At 51.9% G+C, this 16,228-nt stretch overlaps 1 protein-coding gene across 6 annotated transcripts in view; it reads right to left on the minus strand.

Moving 5' to 3' along the window:
• The window catches only part of ZFAT (zinc finger and AT-hook domain containing), a 351,032-nt gene that overhangs the window by 249,634 nt on the left and 85,170 nt on the right, over positions 1-16,228 (minus strand). For 3 of the 6 annotated variants that reach the window (XR_005796642.1, XM_040494480.1, XM_040494481.1), the window contains exon 1: positions 293-534. The exons of 1 other annotated variant lie outside the window; for it this stretch is intronic. Coding sequence is in view for 4 of the 5 variants with exons in the window: in XM_040494480.1 (XP_040350414.1) it covers positions 293-311 (19 nt within the window). In the remaining variant the exon portion in view is untranslated. Of the gene's footprint in view, positions 1-292; positions 535-16,228 lie in introns of those variants that run through there. 2 more of the 6 variants (XM_040494476.1, XM_040494477.1) reach the window with 2 other exon arrangements.

The raw sequence follows: 16,228 nt of genomic DNA on the forward strand, positions 1-16,228 counted from the left end.
GCCCTGGAAACGGCCTCTCCCGCGCGCGCGCGCAGTTTCCCCTCACTCGCTCTCCGGCTGGCTCTCTCGTGGCTTTTTCTAAATAAAACCCCGAGGCGGCGGGATACCACCAACGACTGAACGTGCCGTCGAAGGACGCCGCTACGTCCGCTCTCCGCCCTGGGCCGCGGATCCCTCCGCCGCCCGGCGGCCCGCGCGCTTCTTCCCGACTCCAAACTCCAAACGGCTTCCCGCGCGCCGCGCCGTGCCCCACCCCCACCTCATCCCCACCCCAACCCCCAGCCCGGCTCACCTGCCGCCCGCGTCTCCATGGCAACGCCCCCACCGCGGAGGAAAAAAAAGCCTCGGGCTCTTCCGGGCCCCCTCCCGCGCCGACCGAGAAGGCGGGGCGCCCCGCTGATGCTTCGCTTTTTATTTTTATTTTTTTAAGAAAAGAGCCGGCGAGGTTATGGCGAATCTGCGGCATCCAACATGGCGGATGGAGTCTTCGCCCTCCTCTTCACGGGGCGCTGACGCCGGCGTAGCGGACGTCAGCCTCGGGTGACCCTCCCCCAGCGCGGAGCGCGTCTAGGCTGGGCCGGGCCAGTGCGCATGCTCCGGGCCGGCGGCCGCGCTTGGCACCCCGCTCCGGGGATTCCACCGCTCCGCTTTTTGAGCCATTCCTGGGAAGGAGCTAACGAGAGGCCTGGAGTACGGATCGCAGGATTGGGAGTCTTCCCATTTGTGCCCGGAGCCAGCAGATCTACCTGCTTGTGCATCCTTGGACTCACCTGACGTGGAGCCACCGGGCTAGACGTGCAAGGAGAGTTCTGGGTTCCTGTTCCCGTTCTGCCCTTTACTAACTAATCTGGGACAGCGGCTTAACTTCCCTGGGTGTGAGTTTACTAAATAGTCAGTCGGGGAGGTTACAGCCTGCCTCCCTCTCCAGGGTTGCTTGCAGCGTCCCCGTAGCAGAGCTGGATGCTCTCCGCTGGGGGTACCCGGCTCCATTTAGTCCGGGTGGTGCAGCCAGAATTCAGCAGCCTGGAGCCACCTCGGGAAAGCGACTGCCCTCCGACCTGAGTGTCCCGCACAAAGTCTCAGTTGCGTGTGAGCACGCCTCGCTCCCGTTCCCGAGTCTGGCGCGCAGCCTTCCTTCTGCAAGCAGCCAGTCTGCTTGAGATGTGATGACCTTGTTTTCGGTTTCTGATGCGGAGGGGACCCGCTCTGCCGCTTGCCTCGGATCAGTGCTCCGGTGACATCTCCACGGGGGCCCTCCCCGACCACCCCGTCCAAAGTAACCATCCTAAGTCCCTGTTTTCTACATAGCAATGTCACTGCCTGACACGAACTTAACCTCCATCTCGCCTAGGTCGCCCCTTCGGCTCCGAAACTAGAAACGACCCTGACAGTTATTTATCTGTCCCTGAGCTACACCAGGTGGACAGAGGCCACTCGGAGCGCTCTCTCTCTCCCTCTCTCTCTCTCTCTCTCTCTCATGCTGGTTTCCCAGCTCCTACTGCACAGTAGTATTGAATGAGCAACACATTCGTTCCCAGGGTCACCTGCGTTTCAGTAGTAAAACTCCCAGGGACCTTGAGCTTTAGGGTGACGCATCAAATTTCTCCGGAACCATGTGTCTTGCTCCTTAACCCTGTTCTTGAGAGATAAAGAGTCCTTATGAGACCCCACATTCATTTGCCCAGTCCATTAAATATATGTTCAGAGATATCTCCTTCCCCCACCCTTTTCTTTCATCATTATAACAACCAGGGATGTTCAATTGGACAGACATGATTATTGTTCTTTTCTAGATGAGGAAAGCAACGCTCAGAGAGGTTATGTGGCTTTTTGAGATCACACAGCAAGCCATTGAAGACCCAGGTGTGGAACTAGTCGCTCCCCACCGGGTGTTCTTCCCATTCTACCACGTCACCACCAGAGGCGTGCCCAAACTACCCACCGTGCCCCCAAAGAGCCAATTCCAAGACTCTTGGAAGGTTACTGCTCTTCCAAGGTTGCTGCCACACACCCATCGCATCCTACCTCACAAATAAATGGCTAGGTGGAGCCCATCACCGATTTCATTTGGAATCTCAACACGCTGCACTAATGAGCTTTTCCTTTTAGAACTATAAATATTTACAATAATCGCTATTTTGCTGTGAATCAATGTCTGTCAGGAAACTAGGGTTGTTCTGGTTGCCGACAATATTGGTTTCGCGCTGGGTTGCTTTCTTGCAGGTGCATTTAAATGTCAGTTATTGATTAGAAGATGGATTGTTCCTGGATGTTGTGACCAAAATGAATTTTGGAAATGAAGCAATTTAGAATTTATCTGAAAACCAAGTTGCCTCAGAATATTAACAATGTCAAAATAAAAAAAAGAAAAAAGAAGAAGAAGAAGAAGTTGTGAGTTACGGGTGACGGTCCCGAGTTCATTATTTGGACAGCTACGATTTTCTCTTTTATTCTCATAGCATTTTCTTCCGTCTCTGTCCAAAGAAAATTCACTGAACATGTATCATTACTGAAAACTGGCCTGGCCACAAGCATATGGAAACAACAAAGACTCCCCTTTCTATGGGACCAGATTTGCAAGTGGAGAAATCAGTCCATCCCAGCTCAGCCATCACTCTGCTGGATTTGCACATTTTCAACGAGCAAACATCTTTATTCTTCTCATTTGCCAGTAATATCTCAAAATGGCTTCAATTATTGAAGAAACACTAGTAGAATTAAGTATAAATTGCTCAAAATTATATAATTAATGGCACCCTACTTCCACAATGGTTCCCAGAGGCGATTAGCTTCCCAGCTGGCCCTTTGGTGGCAATCAGCCCCTCGAGGCTGGCACGTGAAAGAATTTGTGTCAAGAAGTTTATCAGCGAACATGAAATGGCTTTTAGTTACATAATAAGTAATCTCTGTAATTGAATATATTTGTGTCAATAATTTTATAATTATATCTCATATCTACATGACAAATATCCATTTACATGAAAAGAGAATATATACATAATTTTATGAGACACTTCTTGAAAGCAGGTTTAGATAAAGGATACATACAGGTGACCTCCAAATAATGGGCCTTGAGGCACACAGCAACGATAAAATCAGAGCTGGGGATAATCACAGTCTGAGTGACGTATTAAAAATCTAAATAGGCACGCCGTAGAGAAAAATCCATTTAAAATTGTATATAAGAAAAGGGGGTAGTAATATTTAGAACGATATGAGCAGTCTCAGTGTGAACAAAATTATGACCTTAGGAACATGTTTTCTGAGTTCTGTCTTTTCTGTGGCCATCGGGTGCTGCCCCCTCACCAGTCAGCCTGTACCCGCAGCCCCTAAATATTGATCTCAATAGTATTTTTCATTAGCAGTAGCCAGGGCTCCCTCAAAGAAGCTGAGTCTGCGTTTGGGAGCAGGGAAAATTGGAATGTCCTGAAACACCATGCTATCGCCAGAAAACCAGGATGCCGCAAAAAGTGTGCTGGGCTCTTGCTGAAAGGCAGCGGTCAGCTCAGAGAACGAGGTGGTCCCTCTTCCCTGCACGTCACAAAAAGGAGCCAGGTCTATGGTGGTTGACCTACGAGAACAAGTTGAGCCTCTGAAAGGCGTGAGACTGTAATGATAAAAAAGGAAAAGTCAGGTGTAATTACAAAGTGTATTATAATTCAAGAAAGGGTAAAAATAGAACAGTTTCATAAGTGGGTGCATTTGGCATATATGGGGTTCTGTTCTTACTTGAAGTTCTCCACATCTGTTTATGAAGTGATACATCTGTATAAGCAGGTAAGTTTACTACGAGTGTGTTAAAAATTTCCAGAAAGAGTCAAAACTGTACCCAAACCAGGAAGGGCTTGGTCAAGGCCAGCGAGTCAGTGATTGGTGTCGCACGTTAATGGATTAGGCAAATGTCCTAGGAGAACGGCTAACAGATTCCGCTGCCATGTGGCCCTACCAAGTACAGCAAAATGCTATGGATGCGTAATGAAGTTAGCTGTAAACTGAGGCAGAACATGATGGATCTGAGATTTTCCGTACATGAAGATCTACTGTACACGAACTGGCTGGTAAGTCCTGCTGACATGACAGTTGAACCTGATCTGAGAGAGGGCACCCCAACCAGCAAACACCTGCTCCCCTTTGAGTCACCTTGAAGGATTCTGTGTTCCAATTAAAAATCCCAACAGTCAGGGACCCCAAAGCTGTGATTTCAATGCACCTGGGAAAGAGATAACCTCTCTCTTTTGGGTCTGATATTGCAATCCTGGAAAAGTACAAAAATAAGTTTGATAGCAATAACAAAAAAAAAAAAAAAAAAATCAGTCAAATCAATCATTATGATTTTTACAAATAGGCCAAGGGTACAGTAAAAACTTTTGTGTTCAAAGCATTCAAGAGAAGTTACATGAGACATATATTAGAAGTTATATTAGAAGTTATACTGAAATGGTAATTTGGCTAAATGTGTGCCTGTTTAAGGAGATAGGATTTGTAAGGTTTTAAGTTTTTATCAGTTGTGCTTGAATAGTTTACAAAAAAGCCAAAGGCTGTATAAGTATAATAAACATTCTTCCAGCCATCCACAAGCAGCAGTAACTGGGCCATGTAAAAGAAGGGGGTATGTGTGGCCTTGGATCCCAGCAACAAGAAGGAAAAGCAGGAGCACTGCCAGAGGCTAACAGAGTGCCAGGCTCATCACAGGGGCCCAATAAACAGTTGTGGAGTGAAGGGAAGGGACTGGGGGGAGGGGTGCACACTGGGGGTGGCCCCAGGAGGTGAAGAAAAGGAACAATGCATAATTAAACACTTCTTTTGTGGCTGTGGTGTGAGCAGCACTGTTGTAAATGTTTAGAAGAGAGAAAAAAGAGATTATGAAGAAGCACAGGCATCTGCGCGTCCTTGACTACAGAGCTGGCTTACCCAACATGGAAACACTGTTTCAAAGAATGAAAGGAGAGAGAGAGAGAGAGATGGGTAAGGGGTGCCCTCCAAGATACACCACTGAGTGAAAATCAGCCTGCAGGACGGTGTGTGGACCAGGCTACCATTTGTGAACAGTTTTGATAAGATCTGCATGAACACGATTACACATGCATAGAGAATCTCTGCAAATACAGAAAAGAAACCGGATGCAGCGGACAGCGTCGTGAGGATGTCTGTAACTAGGGATCTGGGCTCACTGGGAGACTTAGTTTCCACTGAACATTCCTCTGAAACAGTTTGCATGTCCGTCCATGTGAACAGAATGCTTTTTTAGGGAAGAAAGGAGAGGGAGGAGATTTGGAGGCCCAGCTCTGAGTTCCGGTCCTAGCTGTGTCAGACAGGAGCTGTAGGACTTGGGACACATTTGCGCCGTGCTGTCCTTCTCTGGGCAGCAGAGGTGTTGATCCCACATCGGAAAATTGTGAGAGGCAAATGAGGCAAAGGTCCGGAAGTGCCGTGAGCACCGTGGTGGCTGTGCTGGGCCAAGTAGCTTCGGTCCATCTGGGACAAAAGAAAAAGCAACACCAGGCACCGGGCATACAGAGGAACGCACTGGACAGAGCGTCAGGGGCTGGGGTGGTGATCCAGGCGTTGCCACCAACCCACTGTGTCACTTAAGGTCTGTGGATTTCAGCTCCCTCGCCTGTTACATGGCGGTGCTGGGGGACCAGGGATTAACTACATGGCTTCTCGGGCCCACGTCAGCAACAACGACGAAAGATCCTAATACTGTTTTGAAACTCCTCATAACTGAGGCCTGAAAAAGCCCCCGGAGGAGGTTCCGGTACCCAGCCATCGCTTCCAGCTGCAAACGTGCAGAACGTCTTTGTAGAGGGGCTGGCCCTTTGTGCAAGGTCTTGTGGGGAGGAAAGTGTAGAAAGGAACCACTGAGGCTAAGCCACCAGACCCTGGAGCCACACAGGTATGCACTGTTTTCACTGTTCTTGTAAAGGCCCAACAGAAAGGACACTTGTAAAGTGTCTGTGGGAAGTCCTCCAACAGTGGCCCCCCAATGAACCATGCCTCCCTGCAATCACATGCTCGTGTGACCCCCTCCCACACTGACTTGGGGATTGGCCTTGTGACTTGCTTTGACCCACGGGACACTAGCGAAGGCCGGATCGGCACTTGCCCACCGGGTCTCCCTGGATGCCGGCCACCAGGCTGCAAGGAAGCTCATGCTAGAATACCAGACACGGAGGTCACGTGGCGAGAAAAGCCAGAGAACAAGAGACTCTGCTGGACATTCAAGTCCCAGCTGCACCCCAGCCAATGCAGCCACGTGAGGGAAGTTGGCTACTGCACGTGGCACAGAAGAACCACTGGCTGAGCCTAGTCAGCCCACGAAATTGAGAGAAATTGGAGGTTTTGCCGGACAGCAATAGGTTACAGACGTGGGACATCACTCACCTTTGCCTGAGGTGGGGCGCAGAGCTTGCTTCTCAGAAGCAGAAGGGGAATGAGAGAGATAGGCCTCTGGCTGGGCTCCGGGCTGTCTTCCAACCAAGGGGGAGCTTACTGACGAAGAAAGAAGGAACCTGGCAAAGGCCTTCAGGGTGACTGGAATCTGGATCAGAGCAGACAGGCCAGGAGGCAGCTCCAGAAGCAGCAGCAGGAGCAAACGGCACCAAGAAGGACGAGCCAGGGAGGGTCTGACCGCAGAGGGGATCACGCAGGGGCCCCTGGAGGTGGAAGGAAGCGGGTGTTCCCCCAAGCATCCCAGAGTCAAATATTCCGTGCAGGCCTTCGTCCCGATGGTCCGTGCACCTCTCAGACCACACGCACCCTTTGGGGCTGTTAACCTTACAAGTAAGACAGCCTTTTTTACCAGCGAAAATGGGTTTGTTCAGGAATAGCAGAGAATTGCAATTCGGGATGAGCAAGCTCCGGCCAGACCACAGGCAAGTCCCACAAACGGAAGAGAGGAATGTTATTTTTCGGAGAAGAAGGATGAAGTTGGGAGGGGTCTTTCTGAAGGAAGGTCCACGGGAGGAAGGCAGGGGTTCAGGGCTCGTGAGGGTCTCTCAGGGCTGCATTGAAGCCGTGGCCGATCTCCCGTGGGAGACCACGCGCATCTTTCCCTGTAACTGACACTCCTTTGTAACCGACGTTGACCTGTGTGGCTCCCCCTTCCCTGCCCCCCCCAGTCCCCTTTAGTGAGCCTTCTCGTGATCAACTTTCACGAGCCCCAGAAAATATGATCACCAGGGGGACGCGCTGTGGACGTGAAGCTTCTAGCTGCTGCCACAATGGTGGGAATGAAACCAAGTAAATGCTGGTGACAACGTGGGCCCGATCTTCTAGAATTTCCTAAGCCCTCTGAGGTTTATGTCTCACGCAGCCTTCGCCACCCTCATAGGGCGCAGGGAGACAACAGTGAACAAAGCGTTATAGGACTTTCACAGTGTCGTCTCAGGATTGGAAACAGGGCCCTGCAAGTATCCCAGGCCTTTCTGCATGGCCTCTCCATCATCCCCTTCGGCTTCTTCTTTTTTTTTTAATTTTTTTAATGTTTATTCATCTTTGAGAAACAGAGAGCGCAAGTGGGGGAGGGGCCCAGAGAGAGGGAGACACAGAATCCGAAGCACGTTCCAGGCTCCGAGCCGTCAGCACAGAGCCCGACCCGGGGCTCGAACTCACAAACCGCAAGATCATGACCCGAGCCGAAGCCGGACGCTTAACCGACTGAGCCCCCCAGGCGCCCCCTCTTTAGCTTCCAAAGGACTCTCCAGGGAACAAGTGCCCAGCAGCGTCGGACGGGGAGAAGCCGTCGTTCATCTGAGTCCCCGCGGAGTGGACAGAGCAGGCCGGGAGGGACGAGAAGCAGTGGGCTATGTGTTTAGCCCGCAGTGTGGCGCGAGCGGCAGTGGGAGAGGAAACCTAATTAGTGAAAGGTCACGGCCGGAGCCGCCCCGCCCAGAGCTTCGCTGTGAGAGGCCACATTCCACTGACTCTGCAGGCCTGACCGACCCCGGGGCTCTCGCCTAGGCCCCACGGTTTCGCACAGCATCCGCGGGGCGGGCTGCGGAGAGCCAAGGCCCCACTGGAAGCGGCTGGCTGCTTTTCTGCGAACGCTGAGCCCAAGTTCAAGTGCCAGTACTGGGGCCGCCAGCCTTCTGCCTTGCCTCACTGGACGCTGGAGGGAGAGGAGGAGACAGGAGACTCCCCGCTCTGATACAGTTCTCTCCATTTCTCATGTGCACCTTTTCAGCCGCAAACCCAGGCTGGTTGCTCACAGGCTCACAGCTCACGTGCTGGTGGAACGGGAGGCCCCAGAGGGAGGGGTGGAGGTCCCCCCAGTGCACCTGTCGTTTCAGTACAAGCAACTACTTCATGTCAAACAGGACCAGCTTCACCTCACCTAACCAGTCACCACTGTGCTTTTCGTTTTATTTATTTATTTATTGAGAGAGAGAGAGAGAGAGAGAGAGAGGGCAAGCCGAGTAGGGTCAGAGAGCGGGAGAGAGAGAACCCCAAGCAGGCCCCGAACTGTCAGCACAGGGCCTGACTCGGGGCTCCATCTCATGAACCGTGAGATTCCGACCTGAGCCGAAGTTGGACACGTAACCGACTGAGCCACCCAGGCGCCACCACCCCCACCCTCCCGCCAAGTCACCATTTCTTAAGGAAGCCAGGCCTCTTTAGAACTCTCTCAGGCCTTTGTAAATGTCTAGAATAGTTTCCCCACATTTCTCCACCCGTTGGACTCCTTTACATCCTGCAAAACCCTGACCAAATATCCCCTGCTCTGTGAAGCCTTCTTTACTCCGCAGGCAGAGTTAGTGACTCTCACAGCCCTTTGCCATGACTCTTACGTGTTGTGCCATACCTGCTAAGGCACCTGTCTTCCCTGTGGAACAGGGCACTCGCACAGGCCAGCGCAGGACCTGACTCACCTCTGTCCACCTGCCTCGCCCCTCCCCACCCATCACCCCCCCGTCAGAGGATGATCTGAGCCCACATGGCTAAACCAGTCGGTAGCAAAACAACCATTTATCGTAACGAAGTGAAAGGGCTGTCAGGATGTTTGCTGAGTAACATTTGGGAGGAATTCCTTATAAAAAAATGGTCTGTTCCTTCGTTCACTCCTAAAGCATTTACGGGGTGCTCACCAGTGGCCAAAAGTGGTCTCTAAGGGCACACGAAAGACGTCACAGCGTCATTCCTCCAGAATTTCATAACCCGGAAGAGGGAACGGTGCACAAGGAGGGGAGCAGGGTACGTGCCGCGTGCGGAAGAGAGAAGAGCTTGGGACTAACGGCCAGGAGGACGCAACCCAGCGTGAGGCGTCACAGAAGACCACGAGAAGGCATGACTCAAGGGGAGTTGGGGTGTTCAGCCGGCAGACTGCTCCAGGCAGAAGGAACAGCCTGGGCAAAAGGCGGAAGGGCAGGAACCAGCAGGCTAGACACACGATCGTGTGGTCGTGATGAGAGACGAGAACAGAGGGAGATGGGGGTCACCCTGTTCCACTCAGAGCTAACTCTCCCGGACCACTGTCACCAGGTGGCTGTTTTGGGTCGTCCCTCCGTAGCTCCAAGCAAAGGTGAAAGGTGACCCACGCACAAGCTGTCACCTGGCCAGGCCCCTGGGACTGGCAGCTGCCGGATCCTGAGATGGAGCATGGCCATCCCCAAAGGCAAACAGGAGAAGGGCAGGATGTCACCTCGTCCCCTGTAGAGGACTGATACAGGCTGAGAGCCGTCCCCCACCCTGCAGAGGAGGGATCTCCAGGGGAAGGGACTGGCTTTAGATGACTCAGCAAAAGATAAGCAGGAACTGGGCACCTGGGCACACGGAGCTTCAAGGACGCCGTCCCTGACCTGAAGGGGCTTACAGCCTCTCGTGGGCTGAATTGTGTCCCCCCGAAATTCATATGTGGAATCCCTAACCCCCAGGTACCTCAGAATGTGACTGTATTTGGAGACTAGTCTTTTAAGGGGCAATTAAGGTAAAATGATGTCATAGAGGTGGGCCCTAATTCAAGAGGGCTGGTGTCTTTTTTTTTAAGTTTATTTTTGAGACAGAAACAGAGCACGAGCAGGGGAGGGGCAGAGAGAGAGAGAGAGAGAGAGAGAGAGGGAGACACAGAATCCGAAGCAGGCTCCAGGCTCGGAGTTGTCAGCACAGAGCCCCACAGGGGGGTTGAACTCACAAACCAGGAGATCATGACCCGAGCTGAAGTCGGACGCTTAACCGACTGGGCCACCCAGGCGCCCCAGTGGCGGGTCTCTTTAAAAGGAGACTAAGACAGGGGCGCCTGGGTGGCTCAGTCGGTTGGGTGGGCGTCTGACTTCAGCTCAGGTCACGATCACAGTCCGTGAGTTCGAGCCCCACGTCGGGCTCTGTGCTGACAGCTCGGAGCCTGGAGCCTGCTTCGGATTCTGTGTCTCCCCTCTCTCTGCCCCTCCCCTGCTCGTGCTCTGTCTCTCTCTGTCTCAAAAATAAATTAAAAAAAATTTTTTTAATTAAAAAAAAAAAAGAGGAGACTGAGACACAGACACATGCAGAGGGGAGACAAGGTGAAGACGTAGGAGGAGAAGATGCCACCTACTAGCCAGGGAGGGGAGAGCAGCCCCAGAATGAAACCAACCGTGCCAACAGCTTGATCTTGCTTCTACCTCCAGAGCTGAGAACAAATGAGTTCCTGTTGCTTCCGCTGCCCGCTCTGTGGCACTTTCTCGAGGTGGCCCTTGCGGACTCGGCCGCCACCCTGGGGAAGCCAGGCATGGACACTGCTCATTAGCTCCTGGAGTGACAGCGGTTCTGACCGAGCTAAATGGTGCCATGCAGGCGTCATCACAGACACACCCCGTAGCCCTTCGGAGCACCTGTCCCCCCACACCTGTCCCCCCCTCTACAGCTCAGCTCCTTAGCAGTCAGGCCCCCAGCAGGACTGGGTAGCACCCTCAAAACGGGAAATTTAAGGAAAATCTAATAAAGGGACTCTTTACAAAGGTGTGGGCAGGGCTTAAGGGGGTAGGACAGAGACCACGAAGCGCCTCAGGCCCCCCTCCCTCGAGCCTGCAGGCACAGGGGACGAAGTAGCAATGGAACGGCCAGGAGAGAGCACCTCCGGAAAGTCCACGTCCTGATTGCGTGGCCACAGGTGGCGACATCGCCAACCCTCTATAACAAAACAGAGGAGACAGAATAAATGCCCAGATCTTCCTCTCCTCGCCCCCTCCCGATCTGCGGGGGTGTCCCCTCGGCTGAACCTAACCTGAAGTCTCCCCTTGACTGTGCCTTCACTGTACCGGGAGGGCCATGGGTCCCAGGGGGCTTTGGGATGATCACCCCCCCCCCAACCCCACACACAAGGAGGAGGTCAACAAATGCGTATTTCCCCGTGTAATAGCAGGTGCACAAGCAAACCTCCTCCTCGGAGCACGTTCGTAGAGTTCCCGCAGCGACTGGTTAGAGAGAGATGCGGAGAGAAAACCAGTAAGCCTGAAAGAACAGTGGCCGTGAGCACCCCAAATATCGCCAATTGGTAAAAACCAAAGTGCGACCTAAAAGAGGCGGCTGGTTGCCCTTTTCAATGTGCTGCCTCGAGCCGCCCAGGAAGAGGAACCACGGGGTTGCTCCCAAACTCATTTATAACCTGGCTTTGTTCACTTCCATTCCGAGGAGTCAGGGGCTAACATTTGCTGGACTTCGCTAGGTGGAGACTCTCAGTTTCCATCGCTAGGCTCAGGCCACATCCTTGTGGGCGCTCCAGAGGGAGGACAGTGAAGAACCCTCTGGGCTGCACCCTGCTCGCCATCTTTGACTATCACCCTGCCCCCCATACCCGGCCCACTAGGAGACACAGCAGCGGCTCAACAAATTGGTAGGCACGCATCTTGACAGGCAGGGGAGGGGCAGCGAGCTCCAGGCCTCACCAAGCCGTCGCAGAAGGCGGGACAACAAAACCATTTGTCGATACCTACAGCATGGGCACTGGCCAATCTGAGACAATTCCCCTGCTGTGCCAAGGTCACCCCTTTAGTTCTGGGGTTCAAGGGATCAGGTCCTGGGGGATGCTGGGCAGGCAAGCTGGGCCGACAGATGTGGGGACTCGGCACAGGGGCTCAGGGGACCGTTATCTCCCAATCACTAAGAATGGAAATATTTCATACTTTTTTTTAAGTTTATTTATTTTTGAGAGAGAGAGAGAGAGTTGGGCAGAGAGAGGCGGAGAGAAAGGATCTTAAGCAGGCTCTGTCCACACCACCCCCGGAGAGCCCCAAAGAAGGGCTCGAACTCACAGACGGTGCGATCGTGACCTGAGCTGAAGTCGGATGCTTGACCAACTGAGCCACCCAGGCGCCCCAAGAAGTATTTCATTCTTTTAAGAACCACCGTGGCCTCCGGTGTGCAGGGCTCCAAGGGACAGGTTGAACAGCTAGTCCCGATAGGTCCGGGACCTTTCTGGTGTTTGCCGGGCAGGACCCGCGGCCCAGGAACCTCCTCCGTCCCGACCTGTGTGCTCCCAGGAGATATCTGCAAACCGGAAAGAGAGCTGTCTCTGCCAAGGGCAGGCGCTGCCTTCCTTCCCCTGCTGCGACCGCCCCGCGTGGAGGGGTCGGAGCAGAGCCAGATCCGCAGGGGCTCACAGGGTGTCACCCCACGTCCCCCTTGGCTGGCCGAAGGCTGCACCCTCCAGGGCCCTCCGGAGAGCCTGGGGGACAGGACTCGCCCACTCCCCACTAGCACTGGCCTCAAACGCTGTGGCGAAGGCCTTTCTGAAGTTCCTCAGGTACCACCGCGCTCCCCTGCTGGGGAGGACCGTCCCCTACCTGTCCCTGCACTGCCGCTTACATTTTTCCCACCCTTCAGGCCTCTGGTTGGAAGTCCCCCTCTCAGAGGCGGCTCCCCACGTGGGCAGGTGAGGCGAGGTGACCTTCCCGAGTGTTTCCTGGGCACGCTGGACGGCCCCTTGGCACATGCAGTTCTTACGGGTTTAGTGACTTTCTCCCCCTGAACCGTAAGTTTCCTGAGGGCACAGGCTCTAGTGCCCGGCCAAGAGCGGACATTCCCCAAATTGATAGGAGGTAAAGAAAATGATTAGGCTGTGAATAGCTGTCCCCTCAGCCTTTGCCTTGATTCTCTGCACTGTGAGCCTCAGCAGGTGGGGACAGGAGCAGAGACCTAGGACTTAGTAATTGTCATGTGACTGCTAATTGCCCATTAATTCACTCCACATCCTTTCCCTTTGGGACCCGGGATGTGCGTAAGGGCACACGATGAGTGAGACACACGTGTGTCCTTCTCTCCTGGTGTTTGGAGTGGAGATCATTTCAATTAAGGAGTGATGTAAAGAAAATAAAACAAGGGGTGATGTTTTCTAGGGTGTGTGTGTGTTCGCGTGTGCGTGAGTGTGTGTGTGTGCATGTGTGTGTGTGTGGTTTGGGAGTAGGGAGAGGACAGTCAGGAACGTCTTCCCAAGGAGGTGACAGTTGACCTGAAACCTGAGTGAGGAGTAGGAACCATCCTCGTTCCTGAGGGAAAAGTCCGTGCAAAGGTCCTGAGGTCAGAACAAAGCTGGGGTGTTTAAGCAGCAGAAAAGGGCAGAAAAGGCAATTGGGCGGGTTTTTTTTCCGAGGCAGAGGACACGGCCTCGTTGCTACTTCATTCCCTGTCTTCTCCCACTACTTCCTCTTCTTTTGATCACCACAAGACCCCTCCTCCCCTCTTCTCGGTGATGTGTCTTTGGGTTTTCTATAAACTCTGAGGTTTAACATCAAATGAAAAAATAACGCCAACAAAATATGCCTTTTTTTAAGTTTATTTATATCGAGAGAGAGAGAGAGAGAGAGAATCCCAAGCAGACTCCACACTGTCAGTGCAGAGCCCAACATGGGGCTCGATCCCACAAACCGTGAGATAATGACCTGAGCCAAAATCAAGAGTCAGACGCTTAATCAACTGAGCCACCCAGGAGCTCCCAGAACGCTCCTAAAAGTGCCACTCGTTTTAGAACTGATAAAAAACACAAGGCAAGCCAGTCCCATGACTTCAAAGTGAATGGGAGTTTTTTGAGAAAGTAGCATGACCAGAAACTGAAGCTGTCTGTGTCAGGGGTCAGCAACGTTTCTGCAAGGGGCCAGATAGTTACGAGTTGGGGCTTTGCAGGCCACGGGGTGTTTGCCACGGCCACTCTGCTCTGCAGTTTGTGACAACGGACACAGGCAGTACGTGAAGGAATGAGCAGGACCATGTTTTGGTAAAATTCTGTCGACAAAAACAGGCAGCAGGGGGATGTGGCTCCTGACCCCTGATCTACTTCATGATGAGAAATATCATTAATCAAAAACACATTGTCATTTTAGCTCTAACTGTGGGCCATGCGGTCGGGACTCTTTTTCGGTGCTCCTGTCTCCCGGTACTAAGCAGACACGCTGTACCGTGTACAGCGATGAGTAACAGACTCCGAGTGCCTGAAATGTGCCCCATCTGTGTCTAGGGGTGCAATTCTATTAAATTTGGTATTACAGTATTCACATGTTTTTTTAATTACAAAATATTTCCCCTAAGGCCAAGCCTAAACCAGTTTGGCTTTTTTTTTTTTTTAATGTTTATGTTTAATGTATTTTTGAGAGAGAGAGAGAGAGCGTGTGTGTGTGAGAGAGAGAGAGCGGGGGAGGGGCAGAAAGAGAAGAAGACACAGAATCTGAAGCAGGCTCCAGGCTCCGAGCTGTCAGCACGGAGCCCGGGGCTCGAACCTACAAACTGTGGGATCATGATTTGAGCCGAAGTTGGACGCTTAACTGACTGAGCCACCCAGGTGCGCCTCTACTGAAATATTTTTAAGTAAATTATACATATCACATACTTCTCTCTTACTGAATTTGTGATTCTTAAAAGTTAATTCCATTTTTCCAGTTACTTATTTTGGATTTTATTAAATGGGAGGTAAAATAAAACACATGACTTTTATTTTCCATTTTGAAATCGTAGAATCCATGAATTTTTATACACCAATAGTCCTACTTAAAAGTTTAAGACAGGGGCGCCTGGGTGGCTCAGTCGGTTAAGCGTCCGACTTCAACTCGGGTCATGATCACAGTCTGTGAGTTTGAGCCCCGCATCGGGCTCTGTGCCGACAGCTCGGAGCCTGGAGCCTGCTTCGGATTCTGCGCCTCCCTCTCTCTCTGCCCCTCCCCTGCTCATGCTCTGTCTCTCTCTGTCTCAAAAATAAATAAAAACATTTTAAAAAAATTAAAAGTTTAAGACAATCCTTAAACACTTTTCTTAGGAGAACTGTATGATAAGAAAAGAAAACCTGTCTGTTCCATCTAAGAGCTCCATTGCAGCTAATACCTTTGTAAGGAATGATGATCTACAATTTACAGACAATTGCAAACACAAATGCAGGAGATGGACTGACCGCAAGCAGTCTTTCTATCATAGCAAAATCGGGACATGGGCTTAACCAGAATGTAGGGCATATGAAAACTGAGAAACAGAAAAGAGAAAGTTTGCCATGTTGCAAAGCCTGTTTGCACAAAACTGAAATGTGTGTCGGACAGTTTGGGTGGGTCGGGTCGCAAACTGGGGAGCAGATGACTTATTTTTACCGAACGAAAACGGTCAAGGTGGTGACACCGATTTATTGAACCGAATACGTGTGTGCAACGCTCTGCAAGAGATGCCAAAGAACACCTGACCCAGTTAGACTTTGCTGCACACAAACAGCCCAACGCTCAGTGGCTTCGAGAAACAGCCATTTGCCGTGATAGCCCCGCGCTGGGCAGGGGCAGGGGGGTGGGAGGGTTCTGAGGGGCAGGATGCTCTGCTCGTGCATATACGGGGTGGATGGGGACTCCGCTCTGGGCTGAGCCTGGCTGGGACGTTAGCCGTGTCCGCTCTGCTTCTTGTGGCTTTCACCTGCCTGCGGGGACAGTGGGTTAGCCGAAGCAACGCCCTCTCAGGCAGATGGCAGAAGGGTAAGTAGAAGCATAAGTGTTTTGTCACGTCTATCCTTCCATCCCATCGACGGAGGCAAATTATAAGGCCAAACCCAGAATCAACAGGTAGGGCAACATACTCTGGTCTTTGGGGAGAGAAGGTAAAGTCACAGGACAAAGAGAAGAATTGGGACCGTTGATGCAATCCATTGTTCATACCGTCGTGAACCCAGAAAAAAGCACTAAGTATGCCCCAAGAATTTGCTTGTTTTCTTTTAAAAAAAATTTGTTTTTAATTTTTATTTATTTTTGAGACAGAGAGAGACAGAGCATGAGCAGGGGAGGGGCAGAGAGAGAGGGAG

The sequence above is a fragment of the Herpailurus yagouaroundi genome, unplaced genomic scaffold (assembly GCF_014898765.1).
Source record: "Herpailurus yagouaroundi ecotype Mexico unplaced genomic scaffold, PumYag 186, whole genome shotgun sequence".
Lineage (NCBI taxonomy): Eukaryota > Metazoa > Chordata > Mammalia > Carnivora > Felidae > Herpailurus > Herpailurus yagouaroundi.